This window comes from Sciurus vulgaris, assembly GCF_902686455.1.
Source record: "Sciurus vulgaris genome assembly, chromosome: 9".
NCBI classification, from domain to species: Eukaryota; Metazoa; Chordata; class Mammalia; order Rodentia; family Sciuridae; genus Sciurus; species Sciurus vulgaris.
In genome coordinates, this window is record NC_136469.1 from 129,129,615 (window position 1) to 129,156,173 (window position 26,559).

Consider the following 26,559-nt stretch of genomic DNA (forward strand, 5'->3'; position numbering starts at 1 on the left):
CCATGAAAATTAAATAAGGGCATCTTAGAACTGATATGGTAACGGAGGAAGCTAATGATGTAAAAACGTAAACAAATTTAAAAACGGAGCTATATTTGGGTTTGAACAAGCCATCAAGATTACCTAGCCAGGTGTAGCAACATTGCCTGTAATCCTAGTGACCCAGGAGGCTGAGGCAGGAGAATCACAAGTTTGAGGTCAGCCTGTGCAATTCAGCAAGACCTTGTCTCAAAATGAAAAGTAAAAAACGGTTGGGGATGTAGCTCAGTGGCATAACATCCCTGGGTTTAATCCCTAGAACAAAGAAAAAAAATATTAGTTTCAAAAGTTTGTCTAGAGTCAAGTAACAAACATAATAGGGGGCAATGAAAACTGGGGGACCATGATTTTAAAAGGGAATCCTGAAGCTCACTGTGTGCTAGAGAAGGAAGACAGGCATATAAAAGAAATTGTTAATAGTAAATATGAATACAAATGCTTAATTTATATATATATATAATCACATGTATTTAAACACATGCACATATTTATTACTTATATATTTACATCATACACCCATACACAGTTAATACAATTTCTCTATTGAGCAAAGCAAAAGCATCTTTGCGTGTTTCTGTGGGATCTCCTACAAGGCTCACGTAACATGGCAAGACAGGATTCGCAGCATAGCAGCTCTGGAATGTGGTCTATCTACCATCCTTAAAGCAACAGTTGATGCAATAGAGTTTTACGGCACTATGTGTATGTGTAAGCATGGTTAACAAGCAGTTTCTCAGTTTCTACAGGACTTTCTAAGGTGGGACAATCACAGACACATTAGGGACTTTGAATGGAACTATGAAGTCCTACAACTTCAACTGGCATGTTCTTAAGGCCTAAGGGGGATCAACAGTAAATAGTCCTGTCTGGCAAGAAGCTGTCAGGGATGGGGTAGCTTAATGCAAACTTAGATTCTGTGTAACTGAAGGGTAGGAGACAGGAAGTTTGAGATAGTGTCATCCTCTAAGATCTTTTTATAAGTGGAAAGGATTGCTTGTAATGTCTTCATGAACCTCTGATGGTACAAAATAATAACTGCATTTCAAGGACTATAGTATTGTTACTTTGTAAAGCCCTGTTCAGGTTCAGTATCCTACTATTTGTGTTCTGTAATGATCTTTATTTTCAAAGACATTTTGAGTGATTTTTGTGTAAGAATGACTAATACTAGCCATATAATAAAAATATTTCTTTCACATTTCTCCTTGGATTAACTTGTGAAATCTTTTTCTGATAATTCTGTACTTTATGTAACTTGCTCTACTGTAGCAAAGAGGACATGTATCAAGTTGATATTAGTACTTGTGGTAAACACATTTCAAATTAGACAAGCTCATTTACTTCAACTACAGGCTTTAAACTATTCATACTTCAAGTTCACATGCCAATCTGTAGCTATGTGGTAATTAAAATATTCCCTATCGCGAAGTGTAAGTTTTTACCCTTATAAAGAAAACAGGTGATGATGATGATCAATTATTTTGTTAGGGAATAGTAATTCTCAAATAAATTCAAGAGAAATGTAAATGATTTTTCCCATCTTGTTATGGATACAAACTACCATGCATATTGAGCCAGGTTGAAGGGAAAAAAGGTCGTCTAAGGAGCATGCCAGGCAGGCAGAAGCTGGGAGAGGCTAATGCCTCAGAGGACTCCCAGCACCTGAATTTTGGAAGTACAGAGTTTATAAAGACAAAAACCACAAAACCCACAAGAACAACTGAGGCACAGGTAGGTCAGAAAGACCCTATTGAGACAGATATTTTTATTAAGAGAATTGTTTTGATTATACATTTTAGAGTCATTTTGTTATACATCAGGTCCATAGGGACATGGGAAGGTCCTACTGTATTGCCAACATAGATACAGCTGTCAGGAGGCTGAAAAGAAAATATAAGCAAGCATACAACGGAGGCAGGTCAGAACAAAATGGTGTTACTTTGGTTCTTTTGCATTTTGATCCTAATACAGGTTACCTTTTTTTTTGCAGGCTGGGGATTGAACCCAGGGCCTTGGGCTCACAGGTTACCATTTTGCCTTCTGAGACTATATATACATTTCATTTAGAAGTACTTGATAGTGGTGATAATCTCCCACTATTTCTATCCATTGTAGTGTCCAGATCTGGTTCATTACCAAAGGGCAGCTACCAGATACTTCAATTCAAATTTACATTAATTAAAATGAAGTAGTATGAAAAATACACTTCTTACATTTCAAGGGCTACACAGCCACACATGACCACCCTATTGGACAACAAACATCCAGAAGTTTTTTGTTCTTCTTTTTTTTCCTTTTTTTTTCTTGCAGCATAGAGAATAGAATCTAGGGCCTCCAGCTTGGAGTTCTACCACTGAGCTACACTCCCAGCCTCAGATCTAGAACAATTCTATCTTTATAGAATGCATTATTAGACAAGACTGGATTCTTTTGGGTTTATATAGTTAAATCTCAAAGTGTTGATCAAATGACCCGCTATTCAAATTTATTTAAGTGTAGGGCAAATGGAGGTAAATTACTGTTGAGAAGGTCAAACAGATTCCTGGAAATTGATCTCTGAAATAAGGTTCATAGGCGCCTAAGTGTTGCTGTAACCCAGGCAGGAGAAGCCTGCCCCGGGCCTCCCATCCTCCTCCTGGGATGAATAATCTCCAGGGCCAATGCCCAGAGCATTCCTACTCTGGACTATGTCCACGGGACTCAGGACCCTGGTATTTTCAGAAGAAAATCCCCAAGCAAACTTCCAGACCTTGGGCTGGCCTCTTTCCAGAATCCTCTTTTCAACACAGGACCAAATAATTGGTATATGTACTCCTGAACCCAAGGGGCAGCCAAAGGGTGGCTGTTGGAAGGGGTGGACAGAACTTGGTGGAGGGGTTGGAGTGTCCACACCTGTAAACTCCTCTTGTTGAACTGAGCAGGGCACAGGAAGCAAAGGGAGTGGAGGTGTACAGGCCAAGGCTCAGGTCTGACCCTCTGCAGGCTGTCAAATTTCAGGATGGAAGAACTCCAAGGTGTTTGTGAGTTCTGCATTCAAACCTGCCTTCCAGGTTGTTTTGCAGGTATATTTCTCAAGGTAGAATAAAACTCATTTTACTTGTTAACTTGATAGATTCCTTGTAAATTTCAAATATAGGGTAGATGATTCCAGGGTTTGCAAATGTTAGGGCAGGGTATGCGGCCTTAGAGCAATAGACTCCATTGGGCTTTCTTGACTATTTGCTCACTATGGTTCCAACCGGTTAACATCTAAGCTATCTTTGGGCTCTAAGAGAAACTTTTTCCCAAAGGCTACCAGTCCAGTGAGGCCTCGATGCAACCTTTTTAGGGTCCATGGCTATTGTGGCTGAAGGCCAGAAATAGTTTCAGAGTTCGCTTTATTGGAGAGGAACCTGTTTGCTGGATCTGGTGTACTACGAACAAACGAGGCTAGCCTGGTGAGGTGGGAAGGCCATGCCTTTCCTGATGCTTCCATCGGGTGCTTCCAGCCTCGGCTTGTGGGAGGGAAACTCGGCCCTCCTCCAGCCCCTCGCTCCATCCTTAGGGCCGGGCTCCTCGGGCGCCCCGGGCGGCCCCAGGGGCGCACAGCCCGGCTTTGTCTGGAAGGCGGTGGCGATGAGAAACGTGCGGAAGGACAGCCGCCGCGGCCGGAGCTCGGACTAGAACTTTCTTCCGCCCCCTGCACGAGTTACGGTCCTCCGCCGGCCCCGCAAACTTCCGCCTCCTGGCGCTCACCGGCTCCGGCCCCCGGGGTCCGCGGCGCGCCTCCTCCGCGAGCGGCGGGCGGCGGCGGGCGAGCCGAGGGCAGGAGCGGCGTCGGCGGAGGGGCGGGGGCGGCGGCGGGGAGGGGCCGCCGCGGGCCGGGGGAGGAGGCGGCGCTCCCGCCGGGCCGTAGAGCGGCGCTGGGACCCGGCGGCCGTGACCCCGCGGCTCCCTCGAGGCCGAGCGCCGCCGCAGCGGACAAAGGAGCATGTCGGCGCCGCGGAGGGCCGGTCCCGCGGCCGCCACGAGGCTCCGGGAGCCGCCGGGCCCGCACCGCGCCCCTGCCCGCCCGCGCGCAGGAGCCGCCCGCTAGGCCAGTGCGCCGCCGCTCGGCCTCAGGCCCCGGCCCGCGCGCGGCCCGCCGCATGGAGCCGCCTGGGCGCCCGCGGGGCCGCGCGCCGCCGCCGCTGCTGCTGCTGCCGCTCGCGCTGCTGGCGGTGCTGGGAGGCGGCGGCGGGGCCGCGGCGCTGCCCCCGGGCTGCAAGCAGGATGGGCGGCCCCGAGGGACCGGTAGGGCGGCGGGCGCCGCCGAGGGCAAGGTGGTGTGCAGCAGCCTGGAGCTCGCGCAAGTCCTGCCCCCAGACTCGCTGCCCAACCGCACGGTCACCCTGTGAGTAGCCCGCGGGCCGCCGGCCCCCTTCCTCCCTCTTTCTAGTCTCCCGGCTTCTCTCTGCGCAACTTTGGAGAAGGGTTCTGGCGGCATCCACGCGCCTTTGTGTGAACCCAGCTGCAGGCAGCGGGTGGTGCCCGGGGAAGGCTGCTTGGCGTGGGTGCAGTTTGGGGCAAGGGGAGCCAGTCTGCCTCCAAGCCGCCTCCCGGGCTCGGCTAGTTTGCAAAGTAAAGTTTTCAGGCTCCCGGGCGCTGCGCTTTAGTGGCTGCGCCGTGCCACGTGAGGATGCAAGTAAACATGCAGTCGGCAGAGTTAAAGCTCATTCATCCTGGTTTTGGACTTCTAGAAAACAGCGCTGGTGGGGAAGAATTCGTCCTGCCTCCGTGCAGATTAAGTTACATCTAGATTGTTGAGTTTGCAGAACACAAGAACTTTGAACGCCCCTGTGTCCTCCCCAGACCCAGAGACTTCCCTTGCCGCTTGCTGTCTTAGTTTTATTACAGTTAAAGAGAACCTTTTAAGGTAGACTTGTGATTAAGGGCTGCAAACATGCACCCACCTTCCAGTTCCGTTTTCATGCGTCTGAGAACTCATATTGGAAAGCCAAGAATTACAGACTTAACACTGCGTTTGTGGAGCCCTCCAACTCCACTGTGATTTTCGGATTGGGTTACCACCTGGAAGGAAAAATTTTGGTAACTCACTTTGTGACAGGATTCAAGGTCCATTTTTGAAGGCATAGTTCTGCCAGTGCTAGATAAATCGTTGGCCCCAGTGACTCCAGATTTTGTTTTCTGAACGATAAATGGCTTTGGAAAGTTTAAGTCTCAGAGTTTTCTAGTGGATATTTTGTCAGACTGAAATATGAGTCCCGTGGCTCCGTTTTCCTCTATGTTGTTTTGGTTGGTTTCCTAAAAAAAGAAGACTTCCACTAAAAACATGAAGGCAAAGGCCACAGCATCTTCTATGAAAAAACTCAAAATGTGTTTTGTAATTTAATCCAAATTCCTCAGGAGGATAAACAGGTAAGATAGGTATAAATATCATTACTAAACCTTTGATATCTCATTTTCCTTTTTTAAAACAGGAAGCTTTTAACCCAGGAAAACTGCATATATGTGTGGTTTTGAGTTTATGGAGGCATAGAGATGGGTAAAACAGTTTTTTTTGTTTGACCCCTTCACCAAAACTTTGCCAATTGGTGCTGGCAGCAGTTGTATTTATTTACTTCTTGTCTAGATGCTTTGAAGTGGAAATTTTGGGAATGGGATCTTAATTACAGTTTGAGTCTACTGGAGAAAACCCCAGTGTTCTAGAAGTCCCTTGTTACTCTGCAAAAATTAGTCACCATACAGTGACTAATTTATAAACATTTAGGTTCTGGGTCAGTAAGTGGTGCTTAAGGTGATTCATGTTTAGGTCCGGTTTTTCTGAAATGTCAACCATTCCAGCTGGATTTGATCAACTACTTTAAAATTGTTGATTTTGCTTTGTAGAAAAAAAATTGGTGATAATTGTTGAAAATTGCTTTTCGGCATATTATCCACTAAACGGTTCTGCTAAATTTTTCATGAGTTGAGTAAAATATAAGTGCGTTTGAAATACCATTGTTATCCAACTTTTCTCTGTACCTGTAAGCTCTTTAGCTGAAAATAAAATTAACAATTAATTCAGTGAATGGGAAGAAGTAATTTATTTAAGGATCAGTTAAAACTAATGTTTTGGGTAAAGTGTGTTCAAGGTATTTCAGACCTGGTAAAGGTCTTAGGGGCCATTTTTCTTATTTTTATTAGGCAAGGAGTTAGAGTCAACTGTGGGTAAGTGACATGTCCAAGTTTCCATGGTGATTTGGTATTTGGGTCCATGTCCCAGATTCTTGCCCTGCAGTTCAGATAGGTTCTCATCTTCCCTTCTTGCTTTTCATCTGTCTTAGTTCAACAGTTTTGATTGGGAGGCTCCTTGGTAGAAGCTGGCATGTTGAGGTTTGGACTGTGTGTTGTGTGTGTGTGTTTGTGTGTTAGTTTTCCATGGCTGCTGCAAATTACTATAAACTTTGTGGCTTGAAACAACACATTTGTTTTCCCACAGATCTGGAGTCTGGAGTCCAAAATCAAGGTGTCAGCTGGACCATACTCCCTCTAAAGAAGTTAGGGAAGGATCCTTCTTTACTCCTTTCAAATTCTGAAGTTCTTGGGTTTGTGGCAGCCAGCTCCACTCTTGGGCTCTGTCTTTGTGTGACTTTCTTCTGTGTGTTTTTATGTCTCAGATCCTCTTCACTCCAAAGATCAGGCAGCTGCTGAATTTAGGGTCTACTCTTAAGTCCAGAATGATGTCTTCTCAAGACCCTTTTCTTTTTTTTTCTTTTTTCTTTTTTTTTTTTTGGTGGTACAAGGATTGAACCCAGGGCCTTGTGCTTGCAAGGGAAGCACTCTACCAACTGAACTATATCCCCAGCTCCCCTTTTCTTAATTATACCTACATCGACCCTATTTCCAAAGAAAGTCACACTGAAGGCATTGGAGTTAGGACTTGGACATATGTCTTTTGGGGAGATGCTGTACAACTCATACAAAATAGAAATGAAATCATGATTGGGCTGGTAGAGTGCGCCTCACATTCTTAGTACCCTAGGTTTGATCCCCAGCATCTCAAAAACAAAGAAGCATGATCTTTGTTCTCCAGGAACTTGCAGGTCTTTGGGGAGGACAATTCATGAATAATTCTCAGAACAGCATGGTACTGTTCTGTTACTGGGGCGTAGGTGTAGCAGAAAGAACTCAGAAAAGACAACTGTACTTCTTGGAGTACAGTTGGTGAGATTGAGGGTCTGAGGATCCTGAGCCAATTCTGGAAAAATGAGAACGATAACTGTGAACAAAATAGCAAGGAGACCGGGACTGAAAATGGGCAAGTTGGGGTGAGGAGACCCCAGCATGTGCAGACTTGCCGAGGACAGTGTTCAGGTACGTGCTGTGTGATTGGTATTGTTAGAATGTCAAGGGCAGCTGTCCAGAGGGATGGCCAGAGCAGAGGCGGTATGGGTCAGCATTCACGTGGCAGGCTCCCGGGTTTGAGTTAATCCCTTAGGTTTGGCCAGGGCTTTTCAGTGAGTTATGATATTGCTGCAGAGAGGGAAATTAATTAATTGGGAATTGGCAGGGGTTGGGAGGAGGCGAGATTAGGATCAAGTTTTTTTTTTTTTTTTTTTTTTTCAGTAATGAAAAATAAGGCTTTTCCTATGTGGTTGATGAACTGGGCTGTCTCCTAGCCTGAAGCTGAACACTTTCAACTGTCTCTCTGAGCCAGTTTTCCACTTCCTTAGCTGTGTTTACCCAGAAAAGTCTGGCAGAAATCCTTGGCTGGACCATGTTTATTCTCACTCCCTCATGTACACTTACTTGTATTGGAGGATTAAATTGTGTTATTTCAACAAAATTTACCTGAATCTAATGCTTTTGCAAGAAATACAAATTATTTATTACATTCCTATGTTTTATAGGAAATGTTCAATATTTTCAGTTCTAAAATTTTCGAGGACTTCATTGACAGAAAATTTGTCCTGCTTTCCCAACTGTGTTTTCCTCACGATGCTACCTGGTGATTCGAGACAAAGAAAATTAAAAAAAAAGAATTTTTTTTTTTTTTTTTTTTTTTTGGTTTTTCAAGGAACTTAGGGATGAGGAAATCTAGGTTATTTTTATTTTTATTTATTTTGGCACTGGGGATTGAACCCAGGGATGCTTAACCACTGAGCCACATCCCCAGGCCTTTTAAAAATATTTTATTTAGAGATAGGGTCTCGAAAAGTTGCTGAGGAGGCTGGCATTGAACTCAGAATCCTCCTGCCTCAGCCTCCAGAGCCACTGGGATTACAGGTGGGCGCCATATGCCCACTGAAGTCCAGGTTTTTCTGACTGTTTGACAGTGCATGAATTTTGGTTTTTACTCTGTATAAAATATTAGGTTTGCTTGCTTTCAGAAAACTGCTAATTGTTTGTACTTCTCCATTGTGGCCCAGTACCAAGAACAAGCAAAGGAATGCTGTATTGTTCAGAAACCTAAATCTCCTTGTGGAGAAAGGATTTACACAATAGGAAGCAGACATTTAGGGACCGATTAAAGAATGTGTGTGATTGAGGAGTAAATGCTGCACTGCAGACTGGTTCAGAGTTCTGGAAAGTCTGAAGAGGGAGAGGTCTGTGTGGCTCTGGAGTCCTTGGGAGTTCCTGGAGAGGTGAGGACTTGAGTGTGGCCTGAAGGTAGGGAAAGATTGAATGGGGGACAGAGGACCTCCTGGATCAGGTAGGCCTGGGGGCTGGCCCAGGTAGAGTGGAGAGACAGTTGGGTCACTTCTGGAGGGACAGCTTGGGATCATTGGCCTGTACATGGTATTGTAGACACTGGCCTGCTGGAAGTCAGCTGGGGGGAGAGTGCAGATGGGAGGAAGAGGAGGGACCCAGGCAAAGGAGCCTGGAAAGGATACCCAGGAGGAGCAGCTGCTGAGGCCAGGGGAGCAAGGGGGGAATCTGGCCGTTAAAGCAGCAGAAGTAGGTGTTTGAAGCCAGGAGCATTTGCCCTGGTGGAGAGGTACCTAGAGATCAGGTAAGGAAGGAACAGGAAACAGACTCCTGGCTTTGACAGCTGGAGGCGTGGGCCTCTCTGAGAGCAGTGTCAGTGCACAGGCAGAAGAAGCCAGGGTGGGTGTCTTGAGGGTCCAAAGGGCTGGGACTGGGTAGGGCTGGTGGAAACAGCATGCAGATGAGGCAGGATCGGTATGAGGGAGCCAGAAGGTGCAGTGTGGAGAGGGAAGGTCTGATTTTTATGTGGGGAGCGTGAGAACCCCTCTCAGTAGAGTTGGAGATGATTTCCAAGAGAGGGAGAAATGGTAATGGAAGAAGAGACAGGCTGGAGCTAGAGCAAGGGTTTGGCTCTTGATGGCAGCAGGGTCTTGGGGGGCAGGTAGCAGGAAGAGGAAGTCGCAGCTCCCTTGCTTCCAGTTCTCAAGCACAAGATGCAGGGTGAGGGAGGAATGTGGGAAGAGGAGATGAACCAAGAGTGAAATTGTCCTTTTGGAAAATGAACATACTTGTGATTGAAGAAAAGTCAGCCATGTCCAGTTTCACCCTGAGATTGGATTCACACTCCAGGGAGATGGCCAGTTACGGCCATTTTCTCCAGCCACATTCAGCCTAGGACGGGACTCCTTGGTGGAGCCAGGTGGCTACTTTGCCAGGTGAATGCAGTCCAGGGAGAGGAGCAATGTGAGTTCAGTGAACAAACCAACAGCCTGCTGTGGCCTGAACTCTACCAGGGAGCTCTGGGTGTTGGGTAAAGTCATTGTCATTGAATCCAAGGTGTTACATACCTGGATTTCCAATGCTTAGCACACAGTTTTTTCTTTCCATGGCTCTCTGGTGAAGTGGTGTTCTGTTTAGACACAGTGGTAAGGGTTGTGGGGTAAAATATAAAGACATAATGCTTTCATTCAAGGACTGGCTCAGACACAAATTCTCTGCCTAACCAAAGTGTGCCTCTCTTTGTCCCCTGAGTGGAGTTCATACTTGGCTTCCTGTGTGCCTTAGCTAAGACTCACCTGTGCCGTGCCTGGTAATCCCTGCTCTGGTGCTTCCCAATCCAGTTCAGCTGCTGTGAACCAGACTCTTCACTTAAGGTCCTGGCATGTTGATCCCTTTCTTATCTGAACTTGGGTAGCTTTTAATCTCCAAGCTCTTTTCTTCTTATCTTTTTTTTTTTTTTTTTTTTTTTTTGATGTAGTACTTACTGGGAATTGAACCCTGGGTCTCAGGCAGGCCAAGCATGCATACTGCTGCCAAGCTGCACCCGCATATCTCTTGAGCCACTTGGCATGATTTCGGACGGTGCTCTCATAATGCACCTCCCTTGAGGGGGAGGACTCTGAGATGTGTCTCGCGACTGGAGTGTGGGGGTGCACAATCATTTTTAATGGGCAAGAGAACATAAGATACAGGTGGATGGTGGAAAATCAGCAGAAGTGGGGGATGGAAGAGGTTGCACATTTAGATTTTTACCCTGTTATAACAAATGAGAACATTTGTTTGTTCAGTTCAGCATTTCACTGCTGTGGGATCCTTGATTTTAAATCAATCTACAATTACATTTGATCTCCTTGGTCTTACAAAACTCTTGGTAAGTGGCCTGAATTTTTATACCAGGAATAGAAATATTGCTGAGTTTGGGGCAGACTTAGGCATTGGGTCCTTGAATGTAAGTCTTAAGTTTGAAAGATATGACAAGGTTTTGCACAACCCAGCCTCTGGGTCCTGTTGCTTCTTGCCTGCTTGAAGTCCTCCAGCATCAGGAGTATGGGAGAGAAGTTGGTGGGTTTGGCAGCGTGCCAAGTTCAGACGCAAACAACAAGAAAGTTTGGAGAGGGTTGTCCCATTGCCATTCCAGCGTCTGTTCTAGGGGCCTATAAAGATGGTTTAGAAAACAGACAAAAGATAGAAGTAAAAACGCTTGCAGGTAACAAGAAAATGACACCAGATGGTTTCTAAACAAAATATTCAGTGATTTTTTCTTCATTTCAGCTGTTTCTCAGAAAGTGATTGTTTTCTGTATTGTCTTGACCCAACGGGGAAATCTTAAGCTCGGAGAGTATAACTAATTCATTATTGTGTCAGCTTCTTTCTTGTATACGGACAAAAATTAGGATACAGAGTTCTTTACGTAGCTTATTATTCAGTTTTCATAGAGATTAAGAAGCTGTAGGTGGAAACCTGCTCCTTAAGTTTTTAATTGATTGCCTGGCTGAATTTATTTCTAACTCAATATAATTTTAAGGCTTTGAGTATGGTTTAGGTTGCCTGTATGTTATTCTGAAGAGGGAGCTTTGAAAAGTAAGTCGTTTCTCCCAGAGTCGGGATTTTTCCTTCTTGATTAAACTGAATCACCTACTTGTTAGGGTGGGCTGGGGTGGGTGTGTAGTGGGGTACCTCCCACAGGGCTCTCATCTTTCTTGTCCATTTTTTAAAACTAATTAACTAATTAATTAATTTTTGCAGTGCTGGAAATTGAACTCAGGGCCTTGAACATGCCAGGCAAGCACCCTACCACTGAGCCCCAGCCCCAGATGCTGGGAATCATTTTTTTCTCTCCTATGGCATTTGCAGATAAGTGGATGGAGTTGGAGAATACCATGCTAAGTGAAATAAGCCAATCCCCCAAAAACCAAAGGCCGAATGTTTTCCCTGATAAGTAGATGATGATATATAATGGGGGTGGGAAGTGAGAGAAGAATGGAGGAACCTTAGATTACGCAGAGGGAAATGGGGGGGGGGATAATGAAAAATGGTGGAATGAGACAGACATCATTACCCTAAGTACATGTATGATTACATGAATGGTGTGAGTCTACATCCTGCACAACCATAGAAATGAAATGTTGTACCCCATTTGTGTACAAGGAATCAAGTCTTTAAAAAAAAAAAACCAAAAAAAAAAAAAACAATGAAAAAAACACAGGCGTGAGCTTGAGACCGAGTGACGGATCTTTTTGTTGCATGACTATCATTGCTTTCTCATGTCCTCCTGGGCATTAATCCTTTTTCCAACCTAAACTCTCCTGGACCTTCTGGAGGTTGGTAGTTTTCAGAGTCCGGTGGGTGGTTCTGTTATCTTCTAGTTTAAAAACCTTTTGTTTAGTAGCCCAGACATCTGAAGGGTTAACCATAGTCACCAGCTGTCAACCACGGCAACAAAAGAAGATAAAAGGAAGAACAGAGAAACAAATTGAGGGCAGCTGCCACCATGGGAAGGAGAGGCTGTTCCAAGGAGAGCAGAGATGCCTGAAATCCAGAGACGTTTCCAGGACAGTGACTGAGAGCTGCTGAACAGGGCCTTGTTCCTAGGAGTCAAGGAGGACTGTTGGTACAGTGCGAGGTGATGTGGTAGAAGTTGGACTCAGTGTCAACTCCTGAGCAAGGACAGGAGGTTTTAGATTTAGAGATATGTTATGGATTTAAATGCATAAACTTGAAAGGGTCTGAAAGCTGCAAGCAAGCATTTGTCCAACTGGTATTTGAGGACCTGCTGTGTGTTTTGGGTTAGGGTAGATATAGCCCCTGTTCATTGTCTCTTTAATCCTTTCTTTTAGATTTAAAATGAGAGCTTTGTTTCTGGGCATTATTGGAAGCTCCATTTCCCATACATTGTGCCATCTCTGGAAATCTTCAGGGGAAAAAAAAAAGTACTGGGTTCATCAGAGAAAAAAAGACCTTGTTGTGGTTTACATTCTGATCATAAGCAAGGTTTAATATAATTTAACAAATCTACAGAAGGGTCATTTATTTGTCTTCCTCTTAATTTCTAGTAGGTTTTTTTTTTTTTTTTTTAAGTTGACACTCTTGAAGTTTTTAGGGAGTTAAGTCATCATCTGATGATCCATTTCTATCATCATTTTTTGCTTTGTTCGGGCTGGGACTAAAGGAGGCAGACTGTGGACTTCCTTGTAGTGGTGGTGATGGTAGAATTGTGTAGTACACACAAGGAAGGCAAACTTGTCCTTCGCCCTCAGACGTACTGTTTACTGTTTTTATTAAACCCCTGTATGATTCTGCCTGGTGGCAGCACCACATAGCATGAGACATCTTTTGGCAGGATCATCCGCTCTGCACAGAACTGCTGAGCCTACCTGTTGAATCCTCCATGCAGATGAAGATGTCTTTTCACCAGAGGAGTCAACAGGAATCCTTCTGAGGCTGGGGAGATGGGGAGGATCCCTGAGGTGACTGAGGGTTTAGACCCCTCAGTCTAAATCCTCCTCAGAGTTAACTGAGGGAAACCAAGGCAGCAGCCTCCAGGGTAGCTAAAATGCAGGTTCTTTAACACTGTTGTTAAAATTTTCTCTAAGTCTGCTTGAAACTATGCCTAATTAAATTGATTTCTTTCCAATCAAGATAAGACTTAAAAAGCATTCTTTGTGCAGTTCTTCCTGACTCCTCTCATGAAAAAGGTGAAGAGAAATTGATGACTGGTACATTTATGTCTAGGGCAGTGTTTAAGCAGATGTCCTTTCTATTAGATTCACCTCCCCCCCACTTTTAAAAACCTTTTAAAATTAAAATTTTTTTTTTCCTTTAAACAAGCCCAAGAGTAAACTCTTCCTTTGAGGGCAAGCCCCAGTTAGAATTCTAAAGTCTTCCCAGTGAGAACAGGGAATTTGCAGTCTGCCCAGAGAGCAGTGCTGGCTGGGCCTTGTCATTCCCCACAGCCCGTCCTGCCTGGTGTCTGCTGCCTCATGGCAGCTGGCTTCGTTTTGGTGATGAGTACCAGATTGTAGTCTCTTGAGGGTCACGTTTATTTCTGTGTTTGTAGCATCTAGCAAGTTGGCACTCGGCAATCTTCGTACAGAGAATTCCCATCTTTCCGCTACTCTTTTCCTTAAGAAGGACCAGGAAACCTGAGACTCTTCCAAGCAGAGTAGCCAGCAGCCAAGTTCAGAACTTAACCTCTCACTCTTCATCTGATAGTGAACATTGTTCTCTTTTACCCAAATTCTTTTTTTTTTTTTTTTGTTTCTTGTTACATTTCCCTCCTATCTTTTTATCTTCTCTTCTGAACTTCTCTAGTTTGTGAAGCTTCTCAGCCGACATAGCCATGTCCTTTCCTCCTCTCTTAAAAAAAAAACTCCCTTCTCCAAAATTCTTCCCTTGGTGCCTTGATGAGTGACACTCTCTTCCCTCCACAGTTCTGCTCTCTCTCTCTGTCCCTGTCACTTCAGTTTTTCCATTGCAGGCTAGTTTCTGCCCTGGGCTCTTGCTGAAATCTGCTTGAACCAGAATCTTTTTCTCCTAGCACTTCACGCTTCTTCTTCTTCTGGTGCTTTAGCTTGATGACCACATCTGTTATCACTTTCACTAATTGAATTTTGACAATGGTGTTTACTGTTCAAGCCATTCATCCTCAGTGGTGCAGGGGGGCAGCTCCTAGGAGGAACAGGCTAGCAGGGCTGCCTGGTTTTCCTGCCAGATCAGACCAGGAAAGGCAGTAGCACACCTGGAGGGTCATGCTTTTTGAGGTGAGGTTCTTGGGGATGAGTGGCGTCCAGTAGGAACCTACGAGAAACAGATTGCCTGTTTGAGATGAATGCTTGCATAAAGAATCCTAGCTAACTGTTCTGGGATTTAATTTTTCAGGGTTCTTTGTTGGCAGAAAAAAAAAATAGATATGTGAATTTTTTGCTCAGGGATAAAGTTGAAAAACTTGTCCATCAGCTTAGCTAAGAGCAGCCACAGACTGAGATTGTGACTGTAAGAACTTTGTAAAACTTTTTCTTTTATTTACTTAATTTATAAAAAGCGTTATAATGTTTTCAGTTGTTTGTGTTATTTTCTTCATCTTTTACCATTTTGGTGGGCGCTATGGTGTGGGCAGCAGGCAGGCATGAGAGGGAAGTAGGGAGACCTTCAGAAATAAATATTAGTACATCTGACTGAGAGGTATCGTGCTTTAACTTGGGAAGGAAGATGTAGGGGGTCCGCAGGGGAGTTATGGGCTCCCTTTCTGGCTGGAAGGTGAGCATAATGGGACTCAGTTTTTTTCTTGCTTTTCATCTCTATAATGTTTTAACTAGTCTAGAAAAGATGGAAGCCTAAATAGTTCTGATTTGTTCTGACCCAGAATTTACTTTCCAGTGATTCAGTTTTCAGTTGGGATGTTGCAGGAGAGTAAGAATAAAGATTCTGGCCCTCTCCTGGCTCTTCTTTTCCAGGGGAAGAGAAAGAATATTTGTGTGCGTTAATATTTTCTGTATGTCAAAAAACACTCTCCTTAGGCTTCCTGGTGAAACAGATTTGAGGGACCTGCTGGTCCTGCTTTCTGGTCTGTCTGGGGTTGTCCTCTACTCAGTTCACTAATTCAACTGCTCATCTCTCCAGGAAACATTCTTGGATACAGCAGAATTTGTATTTACCAGCTATCTGGGCATCCCATAGCCAGTCAAGTTGACATCAAATTCATCGTCTTAAAAGGTTTAAAAACTATTTTTTTTCTAGTGCTGGTTGGACTTTCTCCTAAAACTGGTTTGGTGATTATCTTGAACTGTCATGACAAGAGAGACCTAAGGTGTCTGCAGAGCTCTTTGACCTTCAGAAATTTAATAGCACTGACTGATTTATAAGTTCTAATAACAATGTTTGGACATTCATCACATGCTAGGTGCTGTGCTAAATGCTTCACGTGCAGTATCTGTGGTTAAAACAGCTTTCTGTGGTTGTTATTGTCTGTGTTTTACAAGTATGCCAACAGAAGCACAAACAGGTAAATCGATTTTTCCTCAAGTTACAGGGTTTGTGGGTTGCAGGGTTCTGACTTCTGGCCCAGGACTGTGTCTCTGGACTTGCCCTCTGAGTATTTTGTCCATTACAGTCACAAACAACTTAAATGCTCTCTTGGACAGCAGGTTTGGGCGTAAGTCTTTGTACAGCAGTTGATATTGAAGACTGGGTTACACTGGACCATCTCTTTAGAGGTGGCTGACTGATGGGAAAACAGTAATGGAGAATTTCCACCTACTACATATCAAGTGCAAGAAACTGTTGAAGGAAAGAATTTTAGTGTTCCTTTTGCCCTTACCCAGTAGTTGTGGAGATGACCGGAGGCAGTCAGGGTTAGGTTTGTAATGCAGTTGTTTTGGTTATGACTTAGGCCTTCTTTGCTTATGCACATCCTTGAGGTTGAAAATGTTTTCCTGGAATCATAAATGACCCTATTTCAATCATAGCTCTGTGTTACGATAAAAGGAATGAGCATCACGTGGAGGAGGTGGCCGCATCTTTAGTGAGTCTTCATCTGAAGTAGAAAGAATTCATGGCACTGCTGCTTTCCTGTAGGGACGGTTCAGTCTCTGTGGCGTGCTGCTGGGTGCACAGGTGACCGTCATTTCTGCTCTTAATAAAGATGACCAGAAGAGGCAGCATGAGACCAACGGGATAAGGACTCAGGTTGGCTTTGCTGCCGCATAGAATGTGGCCCTCAGTACCAACAGCAGCTCTAGCCTTCGCTTTTCTGACCAGTGAAACCAGGTTTTGAATTAGAGCATCCCTAAGGGCTCTTTAAGTGCCAGAGTTCCACAGTACTTTTCTGTATCCCACAAAGCCAGACCAACCTGACAAGATCACTGAGGTGTTTTTTTTTATTAAAAACCACGGACATTAATGAAGCCCCAGTAGTTTTGTTAAAAAGGGTTCATGCACGATTGTATTGCATTATGACATTAAGTGCGGGGGATTTTGGGGAGGGCTGGAGAGGCCGAGTCTGGCCTGCCTGGCTGCTGAGCTTTGCTTGCCTTTACTTACTGTTTTTTTTTTTTTGGGGGCGGGGTACCTGAGATTGAACCTAGGGGCTCTCAACCACTGAGTCACATCCCTAGCCCTTTTATGTATTTTATTTAGAGACAAGGTCTTACTGAATTGCTTAGCGCCTCCATAATTTTGAAGAGACTACTTTTGAACTTGCAGTCCTCCTGCCTCAGCCTCCTGAGCCTCTGGGATTACAGGTGTGCGCCACCACACCCATCTTCTTACTATTTTGGCAGTGCTGATTGCCCCTCACTTCCAGCCGTCCTTCCCTAGAGGTAATCCCAGCATTGGGACCTTGAGTTCTCCTTGTGTGAACTGGATTTCTTTCTTGTCCCAAGTTCTGTCTATAGGGCTTGTGTGCTGGAGGAGCCCACTTAGCACTTGAACTCTGGTGGTCTCCTGGGAGTAGAGGTGTTTAAACCCCAGCTTCATGAGCAGAGCAGCCTGCTTGCCTGAATTTGGCAGCACCTGATGTGTCTGCAGGGAATCCATAAATTTGGGAAACATAGACATTTTTTTTTTCACGTGTTGAAAATATCCTTGATGACCTTGTCCAATCCATGTCCCCCCACCCCCATGTCCTTTGTGCTTCTATCTTCAGACTTTCTGCCATCCTGAAGATTCTTCATCACAGGGCTATTTTTCTGCCTGCCTGCTTCCTGCTCTTTACTGCTTTGCCTGTATTACCACGTTTATTGCGGGAGCCTTCGACGCCGGTGTTCTGGCCGCTTCTGTTTCATAGTGGTCCCTGTGCCTCTCAGTACCTTGCTCACTCTCCAGCAGGCAGGCGGGTCCCGGATCATGATCCCTCCATGAGTTATAAAACTACATTTGAGCTGTAGTTGCCTTTACTATGGTTTCTGCAATAGCACCAGAGGGGCAAATAGATTTGTTGAATGTTCGCTCTGGTGAAGTGGGAACAGACATCAGGGGTGCCGTGTGAGCTTATCAGCAAAGGGCCAGGGCTGAATAATGATCCGACTTGGCCACGGTGTGAGGCCGTTGTTTGCCAGTTGCCTGAGAAGCCCACGGCTCTCTTAATAAATGTAGTCCCTGTTTCTTTGGCTTTGGAGTCTTAGGCTCAGAGTGGCCCTCTGCTTGTCAGTGTTCTTCACTGGTTAACAGAATTTCAGCAGCTACTTCAAAGGAGTTGCACGGTCACCTGAATTACAGAAGGTCTCGGGATATTTTACTGGTGGGATTAAATCTATTATTCAGATTCTGTACTGAGTAATAGTTGCCAAAAAATTGATTTCACCTCAGTCATAGATTGTACATGTGCATTTCAAATGTGTTGGTTCCCAGCATTTAGACCAGGAGCGGAAGGATGTTTGGGGGACTGGATGGGGAAACATGACTGGCTCTGCTACACTAAGAACACCTGTAAACGAGTAAAGAAAGACGGATGATGATCCATTGGAATTTAGGCCCCATAATAATAGGTAGTGTTTGCTGAGCGTGCCGGGCTGTGTAGGCCGTGTCTGAGTGTTGTCTTACTTTTCGCAGTTCCCTAGCGGGGTGGTTATTGTGATGATTGCTGTTTCCTGCATGAGGAAGTGAGGGATGGGGGCTCCTACCTTCCCTGAGGTCACCCAGCAGTGACTGATGGGAGTCAGCATTTGAACCAGGCAGTCCTACTTCAGAGCTATCCACATGATCAGTATGTGGCCATGGTCAGAGGACAGATTCACAATAATTCAAATTCTGAGGTGCCACTTTGACATCTCAGATTTCAGTGTGACTTTAGCAAGAAGGTGACATGTTCACTTTTTCTTTCTTTTTTTTTAAAGATGTTCAGCAGCTTTTGATATCGTTTTCTAAAATAATGATATTATTAGTGCTTGTACAGAAATTTTTATCATTCTTATTTTTGCCACTGAGGATTGAACCCAGGGGCACTTAGCCACAGAGCCACATCCTCAGCCCCTTTTTAAAATTTTTTAGTTTGAGACAGAGTCTCCCTAAGTGACTTAGGACCTCGCTAAGTTGCTGAGACAGTTTTTGAACTTGTGTCCTCCTGCCTCAGCCCCCTGAGTTGCTGGGGTCCCAGGTGTGCGCCACCGCACTCCGTTTATCATTTTTCGTTTATGGGCTCAAATCTCCCCCCTCCCCCCAGTCAGTTGCTTGACTTCTTTGAAGTAACTTTGTCCAGGCCAAGCAACTCAAGTCTGTTTTTTTTTTTTTAATCCATTTTAAAAGTAATGAAATGTTTTTTCTATATAGTTTTTATCTTTGGCTCATACAGGTGCTTTATCTAGTTAAAAAAAATAACAAAAGTATCTTTGAAAATGAAACCTTGATTTGTTTAGAATTTAGTATTTTGACCAAAGTGTTCCAGTGAAAAGAACTAAATTATTGTTAAACTCTGCTCAGTAGTTTATTGTAGTAATTTGTAGTTTTATTGAGCATAATATTTGTAGGAGTTTTTTTTATAGTAGGACATAGTTGAGGTTATTCAGAAAGTTCTCCAACTTGAGTGCACATAAAAACTCCCTGGGAGGACTTGTTAAGCAAATCACCAGGTCCCACCTCAGGAGAGGTACTAATACTTCACCCAGCTGTCCAGGGTGTAAAAGGATTGGGACCTCCAGCTTTGTCTGACAAGAGCCTGCAAAGGGTAGGGGATGAGTGAGAGAGGGAATAAGAATTTGTGTGTGTGTGTGGCGGCAGCAGCAGAGCTATCCACACAGCATCACAAAGAATTGCCCAGAATATCAGGTATTTTGGTCTATCAAAAGAGCAGGGTTGGGCTCTGGAGGCTGAGGCAGGAGGATCAAGAGTTCAAAGCCAGCCTCAGCAACGGCGAGTGCTAAGCAACTCAGTGAGACCCTATCTCTAAATAAAATGCAGAATAGGGATGGGGAGGTGGCTCAGTGGTTGAGTGCCCCTGAGTTCATTCAATCTCCTGTACTTAAAAAAAAAAAAAGGTCAGGATTGGGCTGTGTTATGCTGTGAGGGACATACTCAAGATGCAGGTGTGGTCTTAGACTCTGGTTTGGACTATCTGTAAAGGATCTTTTTGAGATAATAAGAAATTTGATTATGGTCTGGATATGGATGAAAATTAACTGAAATGGAAAAGTGGAGGTCGGTAGCTGTTAACATCTGGTAACAGTGGCGTCTGTGTTATGAGCTCATTTGTGTCTACAGAATGCACACTTGTCAATCTGGGTGGCAGTGTCAGGAACAAGCTTTTTTAAGTTGTTAAAATGGTCATCTCTAGATAAGGGTAATATAGTTTTCTCATTTTTTTCCCCTAGCATTTTCTATTTCTTTACAGTATACATCAGCTGCTACTGTAATAAAAATTATTTTAAAGGAAGACACCTTTTTCATAAGAATTGTCATTTACCACATCTCAAAATGAAAAGTCTCCCCCAGCTATACCACCGTATGCATTTTGTATGTATTTCTTGTGTTACTTTTTCCAATGGAATTTTTCACCAGTTTAACATATTCTATATTTTGTATATTTTGATGTTGTTTGTCTACCCCCTGCTTACTACTACATACATTTTTGGGAGGGGCAGTGATTTTGTTTGTTTTGTTGTTCTCCCTAGATTTTTTTTTTTTAAACTTGGGATTAAACTCAGGGGCACTTTACCCCTGAGCTATATTCTTTAAAAAATTTTCAGACAGTCTCACTGAGTTATTTAGGACCTTACTAAGATGCTGTCTCTGGGCTCAGATTTGTGATCCTTCTGCCTCAGCCTCTCAAGTTGCTGGGATCACAGGTGTGTGCTGTCGTGCCTGCTTCCCTAGCATCTTGAATGGTATCACACAAATAGTTGGCATGCAGTAAATCTTTGCAATTGAATCCCTGAATGTATAATATTCAATTTGTATGTTATTGCTTATAGTTTGTATGCATTGAGTTTTCTGAGGAAAACTGTGAGTTGAAGTCAGGTTGAAAAATCACTGTTTTAGCCACTGTAATCCCAGTCGTTCAGGAGGCTGAGGCAAGAGGATAGCAAGTCTGAGGCTAGCCTCAACAACTCATTGAAGCCCTTAGCAATTTAGCAAGACCCTGTCTCAAAATAAAAAATAAAAAGGGTTGGGAATGTAGCTCAGTGGAAGAATGCTACTGGTTTAATCCCTAGTACTGGGGCGGGGGGGGGGGGGGTCACTGTATTCAACTGTATTCTTTGTTTAAAAAACTGTATTCTTTGTTTAAAAAAAAAACAAAACAAAGATGATTTAACTTTAGTAAAGATGATTTAACTTTATAGTAAAGTTCACTTTTGCAAGTAAAGGTTCTAGAGCTGGACTGGGAAGCACTGGGGACTGAAGATGGTTCAGAATGTCCAGCCTCATCACATGTGCAGATTTTATTTGTAACCAGAGAAAAGGAAGCGATACACAGAAACCACCTGACAGGCTGTATTTGACAGTTGACTTATTTGACATTGATTTGGCTGCTTTCAGGCCCCTGATTGGCAGATACTCATTTGCTTGTTTATAAGGGTATACTCTTAGATTAGATTACAGTTTGTTTGGATGTCAAGCTAGGTTACAGTTCACTATGGACTGTATTTGAGTTAAACTCAGTTGAGTTAAAGTCCGAGGCTGCTTTGAGTTAAACTTTGTATCATCGAAGTACAGAGGCAAGTTCAGGCCAAACTTAATTCAACATCTTAAAAAAAGCTCTGGCTAGGCTTAGAGTCATGCACCTGATAAATTTCTCTTAAGATTTAAGATTTGCCTATTTTCATTATTCTCCTGTTTTTTTTTTAATAATGGAAGTAGGCTCAAGGAAATAAGAGGTAGCAGAAGGGGGAGCTGGGGAGCCGCCTTTAATATGGCTTCACAGGCGAGGCCAATTCTGCATCCCTGCATTTTCTCCACACACGCCAAATGCGCTTTCCTGTAGTACGCAGAGCTGTAACGTAGGAGTGCCTCGGAGGGATGTGTGTTAGGCTTTCCGAGCAAGTTTTATTTCCTTGTTGAGGGCTGTACATTCTCCAGGGCAAGGGTCAACGAACGACCGCTCTGCCTGCTGTACAGCCCGTGGCCAGCTAAGAATGGGTTTTTACGTTTGAAATTGATTTGTTGAGCGGGAACTTCAATTAAGTGAAATTTTATCTTCCCCTCCCCTCAACGTAAAGAAATCTGTTTTTCTCTCTAGTTGACCAGTAAGCCGAGGAAAAAGGGGTTATGAGTGCAGGCCATATAGCCCATCTCGTAGAGTGCCTGCCTCTCATGCTGGAGACCTGGGTTGGAGTCCCCGGCACCCTGGGATTGTGGAAATACCAAACAAACAGAAAAAGGGATTATGATTACGACCCTTGTTAAAACAGTAGAGATGACTTTATTTGAGGATCTTGTGGCAGATGTCAGGACTTGGAATAAGGGAGATAGATTGAGCTCAACCCCAGATAGAACAAGGGGGGCTGATAGCTAGGGAGGGTGGGGTGGGAGGGTGAGGATCAGCTGATGGGAAGTTATGCAGAGGCAGGGAGATTCTTGCTAATTGGAACTGGATTCTTGCTGAAGGCAGGAGTGTGATCAGATAGCCCCTGAGGATGCTGTGGTGTCAGGGGTGAGGAATTTCATCAGATGTGGGGGGCAGTCTGGGATCCAGCGTGGGAGGATTCTCTCTAAGTAAGCAGGAGTCTTGCTAAAACTAGACTTTAAATTAAATACAGACTGGGAAGCCCAAGGTTGGGGCCTCCTTAAGAAGAGGGCTCAGATGAACCCGACCAGAAGTGTGTTTAAGGAGAGAATCTTTACCAAGTATTACTGAAAATGATCCTCTGTTAGTCTTGGATTTTCAGTCTTGTCAATAAATGGTGAATATTTGTTTTCTCTCTTGTTCTGTCTAATACCTATGGATATAGGATCTGCCTGTTAGCTTACAGTTTGAAATATTGGGCATATCAGAAAGTTCGCTGACCTCAGCCGTAGAGGTTTGAACCCCCCTTGTGAGTTTTAACGACCTTGCATTTTAAACAAGTTTACCACTGGTACGCGTGGACCTTGTGGTCCCGGCTCTCAGTATGAGAGGCCGGAAGGCTCTCTGATGGTGCCTAAATGATTTTCCAGGTTTCTCCCTGGATATTTCCTGCTTGATCCCTAGAGCAGGTCTGCCTGTGCCTGTGTGTGGCCGCCCCAGTGTTTGTGCTGTCCTGATTTGGGAAACCACTCATTTGGTGCCTGGATTTCTGAGATACAGAATAGGGAGCTAAGTTTGTGAAAATAAATGTAGACCTTTGCCAGGTTATCTCCAATTAAAAGGATTTTCCTCTTCATCATGTGCCTTTTAAATTTCTACTTTTTTTTTTTTTATAAGCAGCATAGTCCAGCAATGTATTCCCTAATCTGGTTCTCACCAGCTCTTAAGCTCTGCCTTCCCTTCCTGCCAGTCACGCATGCTTCTTTAGCATCTTGTAGCACTCTCTGCCTAGATTCACATCTAATGTCAGTCCTGGAGGTCTGTTGATGTGGCCTGGGTGCCACTTCCAGTACACACTGGTTACCTAAGTGTGTTCTGAATTAATGCACCATTGGTGCATTATAAAGAATTTCAGCTGAAAAAACTCAAAATCCTTAAGAACCTCAGTATGGTCCCTGTAGAAAGCTCTTCATTTGATTAAACTGCCAAATAAACTTGCTTTTATTATATTCATACATACTAAGTGTCCATGTTCTTTATGCTGAATGGACATCTTGAAAAATAGGCTTTCTTTTCCATGGAGCTAAGATAAGATGAAGTGGTATGTATTAAACAGCCTTTCGTTGTTTTAGGTATTTTTGAAAGCTATCTAGTATAGCATTAAAAAAATACTTTGGCTTTTCTTAATCAACCAAATGCTATTTAATTTCATGTAAACTTGTTGTGTTTAATATTAAAGTAGAAAAATAGGTTATTTCCTTTTATGCTAAAGAATTCAAAATAATAAGGGGAAGAAAACCAGGCATTGATTGGTTGACTGATTGATTATGGTATTTGGGACTGAACCCCGGGGCACTCTACCCCTGAGCTATAGCCCAGCCCTTTTTTATTTTGAGGCAGGGTCTTGCTATTTTGTGGAGGCTGGCCTGGAACTTGCTGTCTTCAGGCCCCAGCATCATGAGGTGCTGGGATTATGGCTGTCCACCCCTACGGCTGGCATGTTTGTTTATTTTTCAAATGTCAAGCCTTTGTAAAAACACCTGGGAAGTTGAAGGGTTATTTAATGAACCCTTTGAGGAGTCAAGGGTGACCATATATCCAGGTGATGTCTGTTTTCCTCAGGTAATTATTAATGACACCTCCTTTTAATCTCAGGACTGTAATAGTATGTTACCTGTTGGCATCGTTGGCTTGCCGTCTCATTTCAAACAACTGTTCGCCCTGCAGAGATTGAGGGGGACTGTCATTGTTTAGAACCTTGAGAAAGCAGTCTAAGTTCTGTTCGTTGAGTTCTTCCCAGTTTGCCAAATCTGTAGAAGAGATTTTAAGATCAAGTAATAAAAATACCCACAAGTGTTTATGTCTGTTGGGAAACTGTTGTGAAATTCAAAATTTTTACTAGCATATGCCTGATGCAATCTTTTTATCAGTTTGCCTGGCACATAATTAGTCTTTGGGAGTCTTTCTCCAAAGTGGGCACAGTTTCTCTTTTTAGAAATTTGTGTACATAGGTTTGTTAGACATTATTATCATTTTTTAAGTTTTTGGTACTGGTTATTGAACCCAGGGGCACTTTACCACTAAGCTACACTCCCAATTTGTTGTTGTGTTTTATTTTGTTTTTTTAATTTTAATTTTTTTTTTTTTTTTTTTTTTTTACTTTGAGACAGTGTGTCACTAAGATGATGAGGCTGACCTCAAACTTGTGATCCTCCTGCCTCAGCCTCATGAGTTGCTGGGATTACGGGCTGTGCCAGCACCCCTGGCTACATTACTTTTCCATTTTGGTAAAATATACACATTTGTAACCCTAACTCGTAGGGGTACATTAAAGTCATTTGCTGTCTCTGTAAACATAGACAACTTCTACCGAGATTTTTCTGTCATCCCTATATAAAACTCTGCCCATTAAATACAGATTCCCTGTTCTCTCTTGTCCTGATTCCCTGATAATCTCTATTTTCTGCAGAGATTTCCTTTTATTTCTTTAATTATTGCCACTCCTTTCTGTTCTTTTTCCCCCACCCCAAGAATTTCTATTATTTGCATATGCTCCAGGTTTCTTTGTGATTTGTTCTTAGTAATTCTTTTCTTTTGCATTAAAAAAGTTAAATTGTGTTTTTCCAGAATTTTATGTTTTAACATTGCATCTTCTGAGGATGACTTACCTCTTTCTTTCCTTAGGTTTGTGTAGCATTTTCTTTTGTCCTTTCCGATAGTTCTATGTCATTGGAAGCCATCTTCTGGATTGTTCCCTTGTTTTCTCTAGCTTCTAGGGCCTGGGAAGCAGTTGTGATTCCCTGTGTGTCCCTGTGGCCCACTTGCAGCGGGTTAGACTCCTTACTGCTTCTGTGTTTTGGTGCTCCAGCCCCTGGAGGCTGGAGACGCTAGTGCTAGCAAAGCCCACCTGGACAGTTAGTGATGTTGGATCCCCACCTAAGATTTTGAGTTCGTTGTTGCAGGCTTCAGTAATTTGTTTCTAAAGCTCCATCAGTGACTTTCATGTGCAGCTAGAGAGAACCAGTACTCTGCATCAGGGGTGAGCACATTGTAAAGGCCCAGAGAGTAAATATTTTAGGTGTGTAGGACATAGTCTCTGTTGCAGCTGCATATAACTCTGTGTGTGTGAAAGCAGCCATAAAATAATTCACAAATGAGTAACGACAACTGTGTTCATATATAAACTTTATGAAAACAAGTTGGAGACCAGAGTTTGCTGACTCCTGCTCTAAACAAATCAGCATAATTACTATTCCTGTTTGTGGATTCTGACACTGAAGGTCAGAGAAGGGGCCACTTGACAGGTCATGTGGGTCCAGGCAGTATCTCTGGATTCAGGTTCAAGTGTCTGCTTTCACCCACCATTCCTCTTGCTTCCCAGGGCAGCTGACCGCCCTGGTTCAGCTTTTTGCAAATTGGGTTTGACAGGTCATTGCATTGTTATCTTGAAGAGAGTTTCTTGGTTGAGTAAATTTAAGAGATGTTCAACTAAGCAAATTTGAGAGAGCATTGTAGGATGGTTTGATCCAGCAGGGGATGCTTTCTGAATGTGCGTGTTCGGTCATAGAGCTCCTTGATAGGCTCTTTGTCCAAACTCTGCTCTGTGGCTCTCTTGCTGTGAAAAATGATGGATTCTGAAGAGGCAGATGCGTGTGCGCCTTTATCCTAATCTGTTATTGGATATCACCCATTTGGTTAATGTACATAATGTCTCAGAATGTTAAAAGAAGTTCATGAACCTCAACTATGTAATGGCTGAGAGAGACTAGTGGGGTAGGCAGGTGCAGTTGACCTTGTGAAAGGCAGCCCCAGCCCTGGAAATGTCTTCCGATCCGGCTTTCCTAGTTGTGATGTTGAGCATTTGCTTGGGGGCCTGTGTTAAGTGCGTCACCCCAACACATTTGCATATGCATTCACCAAAAACCTGTCCTTTTTCTCCTAGAAATGCCTGGGGTGATTGATAGATAGACATTTAGTGACTGAGAGGTTAGGGACCTTATCCAAATGCAGAAGCAGAACCCGGTTGTTAAAAATCAAGTTCAGGGGGAGCAGGGTGGCAGATGCCTGCTATCCCAGATGTTTAGGAGGCTGAGGCAGGAGGATTGCAAGGTCAAAGCGAGGCTGGGCAACTTAATGAGGTCCTGTCTCAAAAAAAAAAAAAAGGGTTGGGAGTCTTGGGGTCTAGCGCAGGTAGAATG

The 26,559-nt window shown here is 43.8% G+C and overlaps 1 protein-coding gene across 1 annotated transcript in view; it reads left to right on the forward strand.

Moving 5' to 3' along the window:
* Positions 1-3,979: 3,979 nt before the first annotated feature.
* Positions 3,980-26,559, forward strand: part of ADGRA3 (adhesion G protein-coupled receptor A3) — a 107,253-nt gene continuing 84,673 nt past the window's right edge. The window contains exon 1 of the mRNA XM_079154777.1: positions 3,980-4,411. Within this exon, the coding sequence (XP_079010903.1) occupies positions 4,167-4,411 (245 nt within the window). The 5' untranslated portion in view covers positions 3,980-4,166. The remainder of the gene's footprint in view (positions 4,412-26,559) is intronic.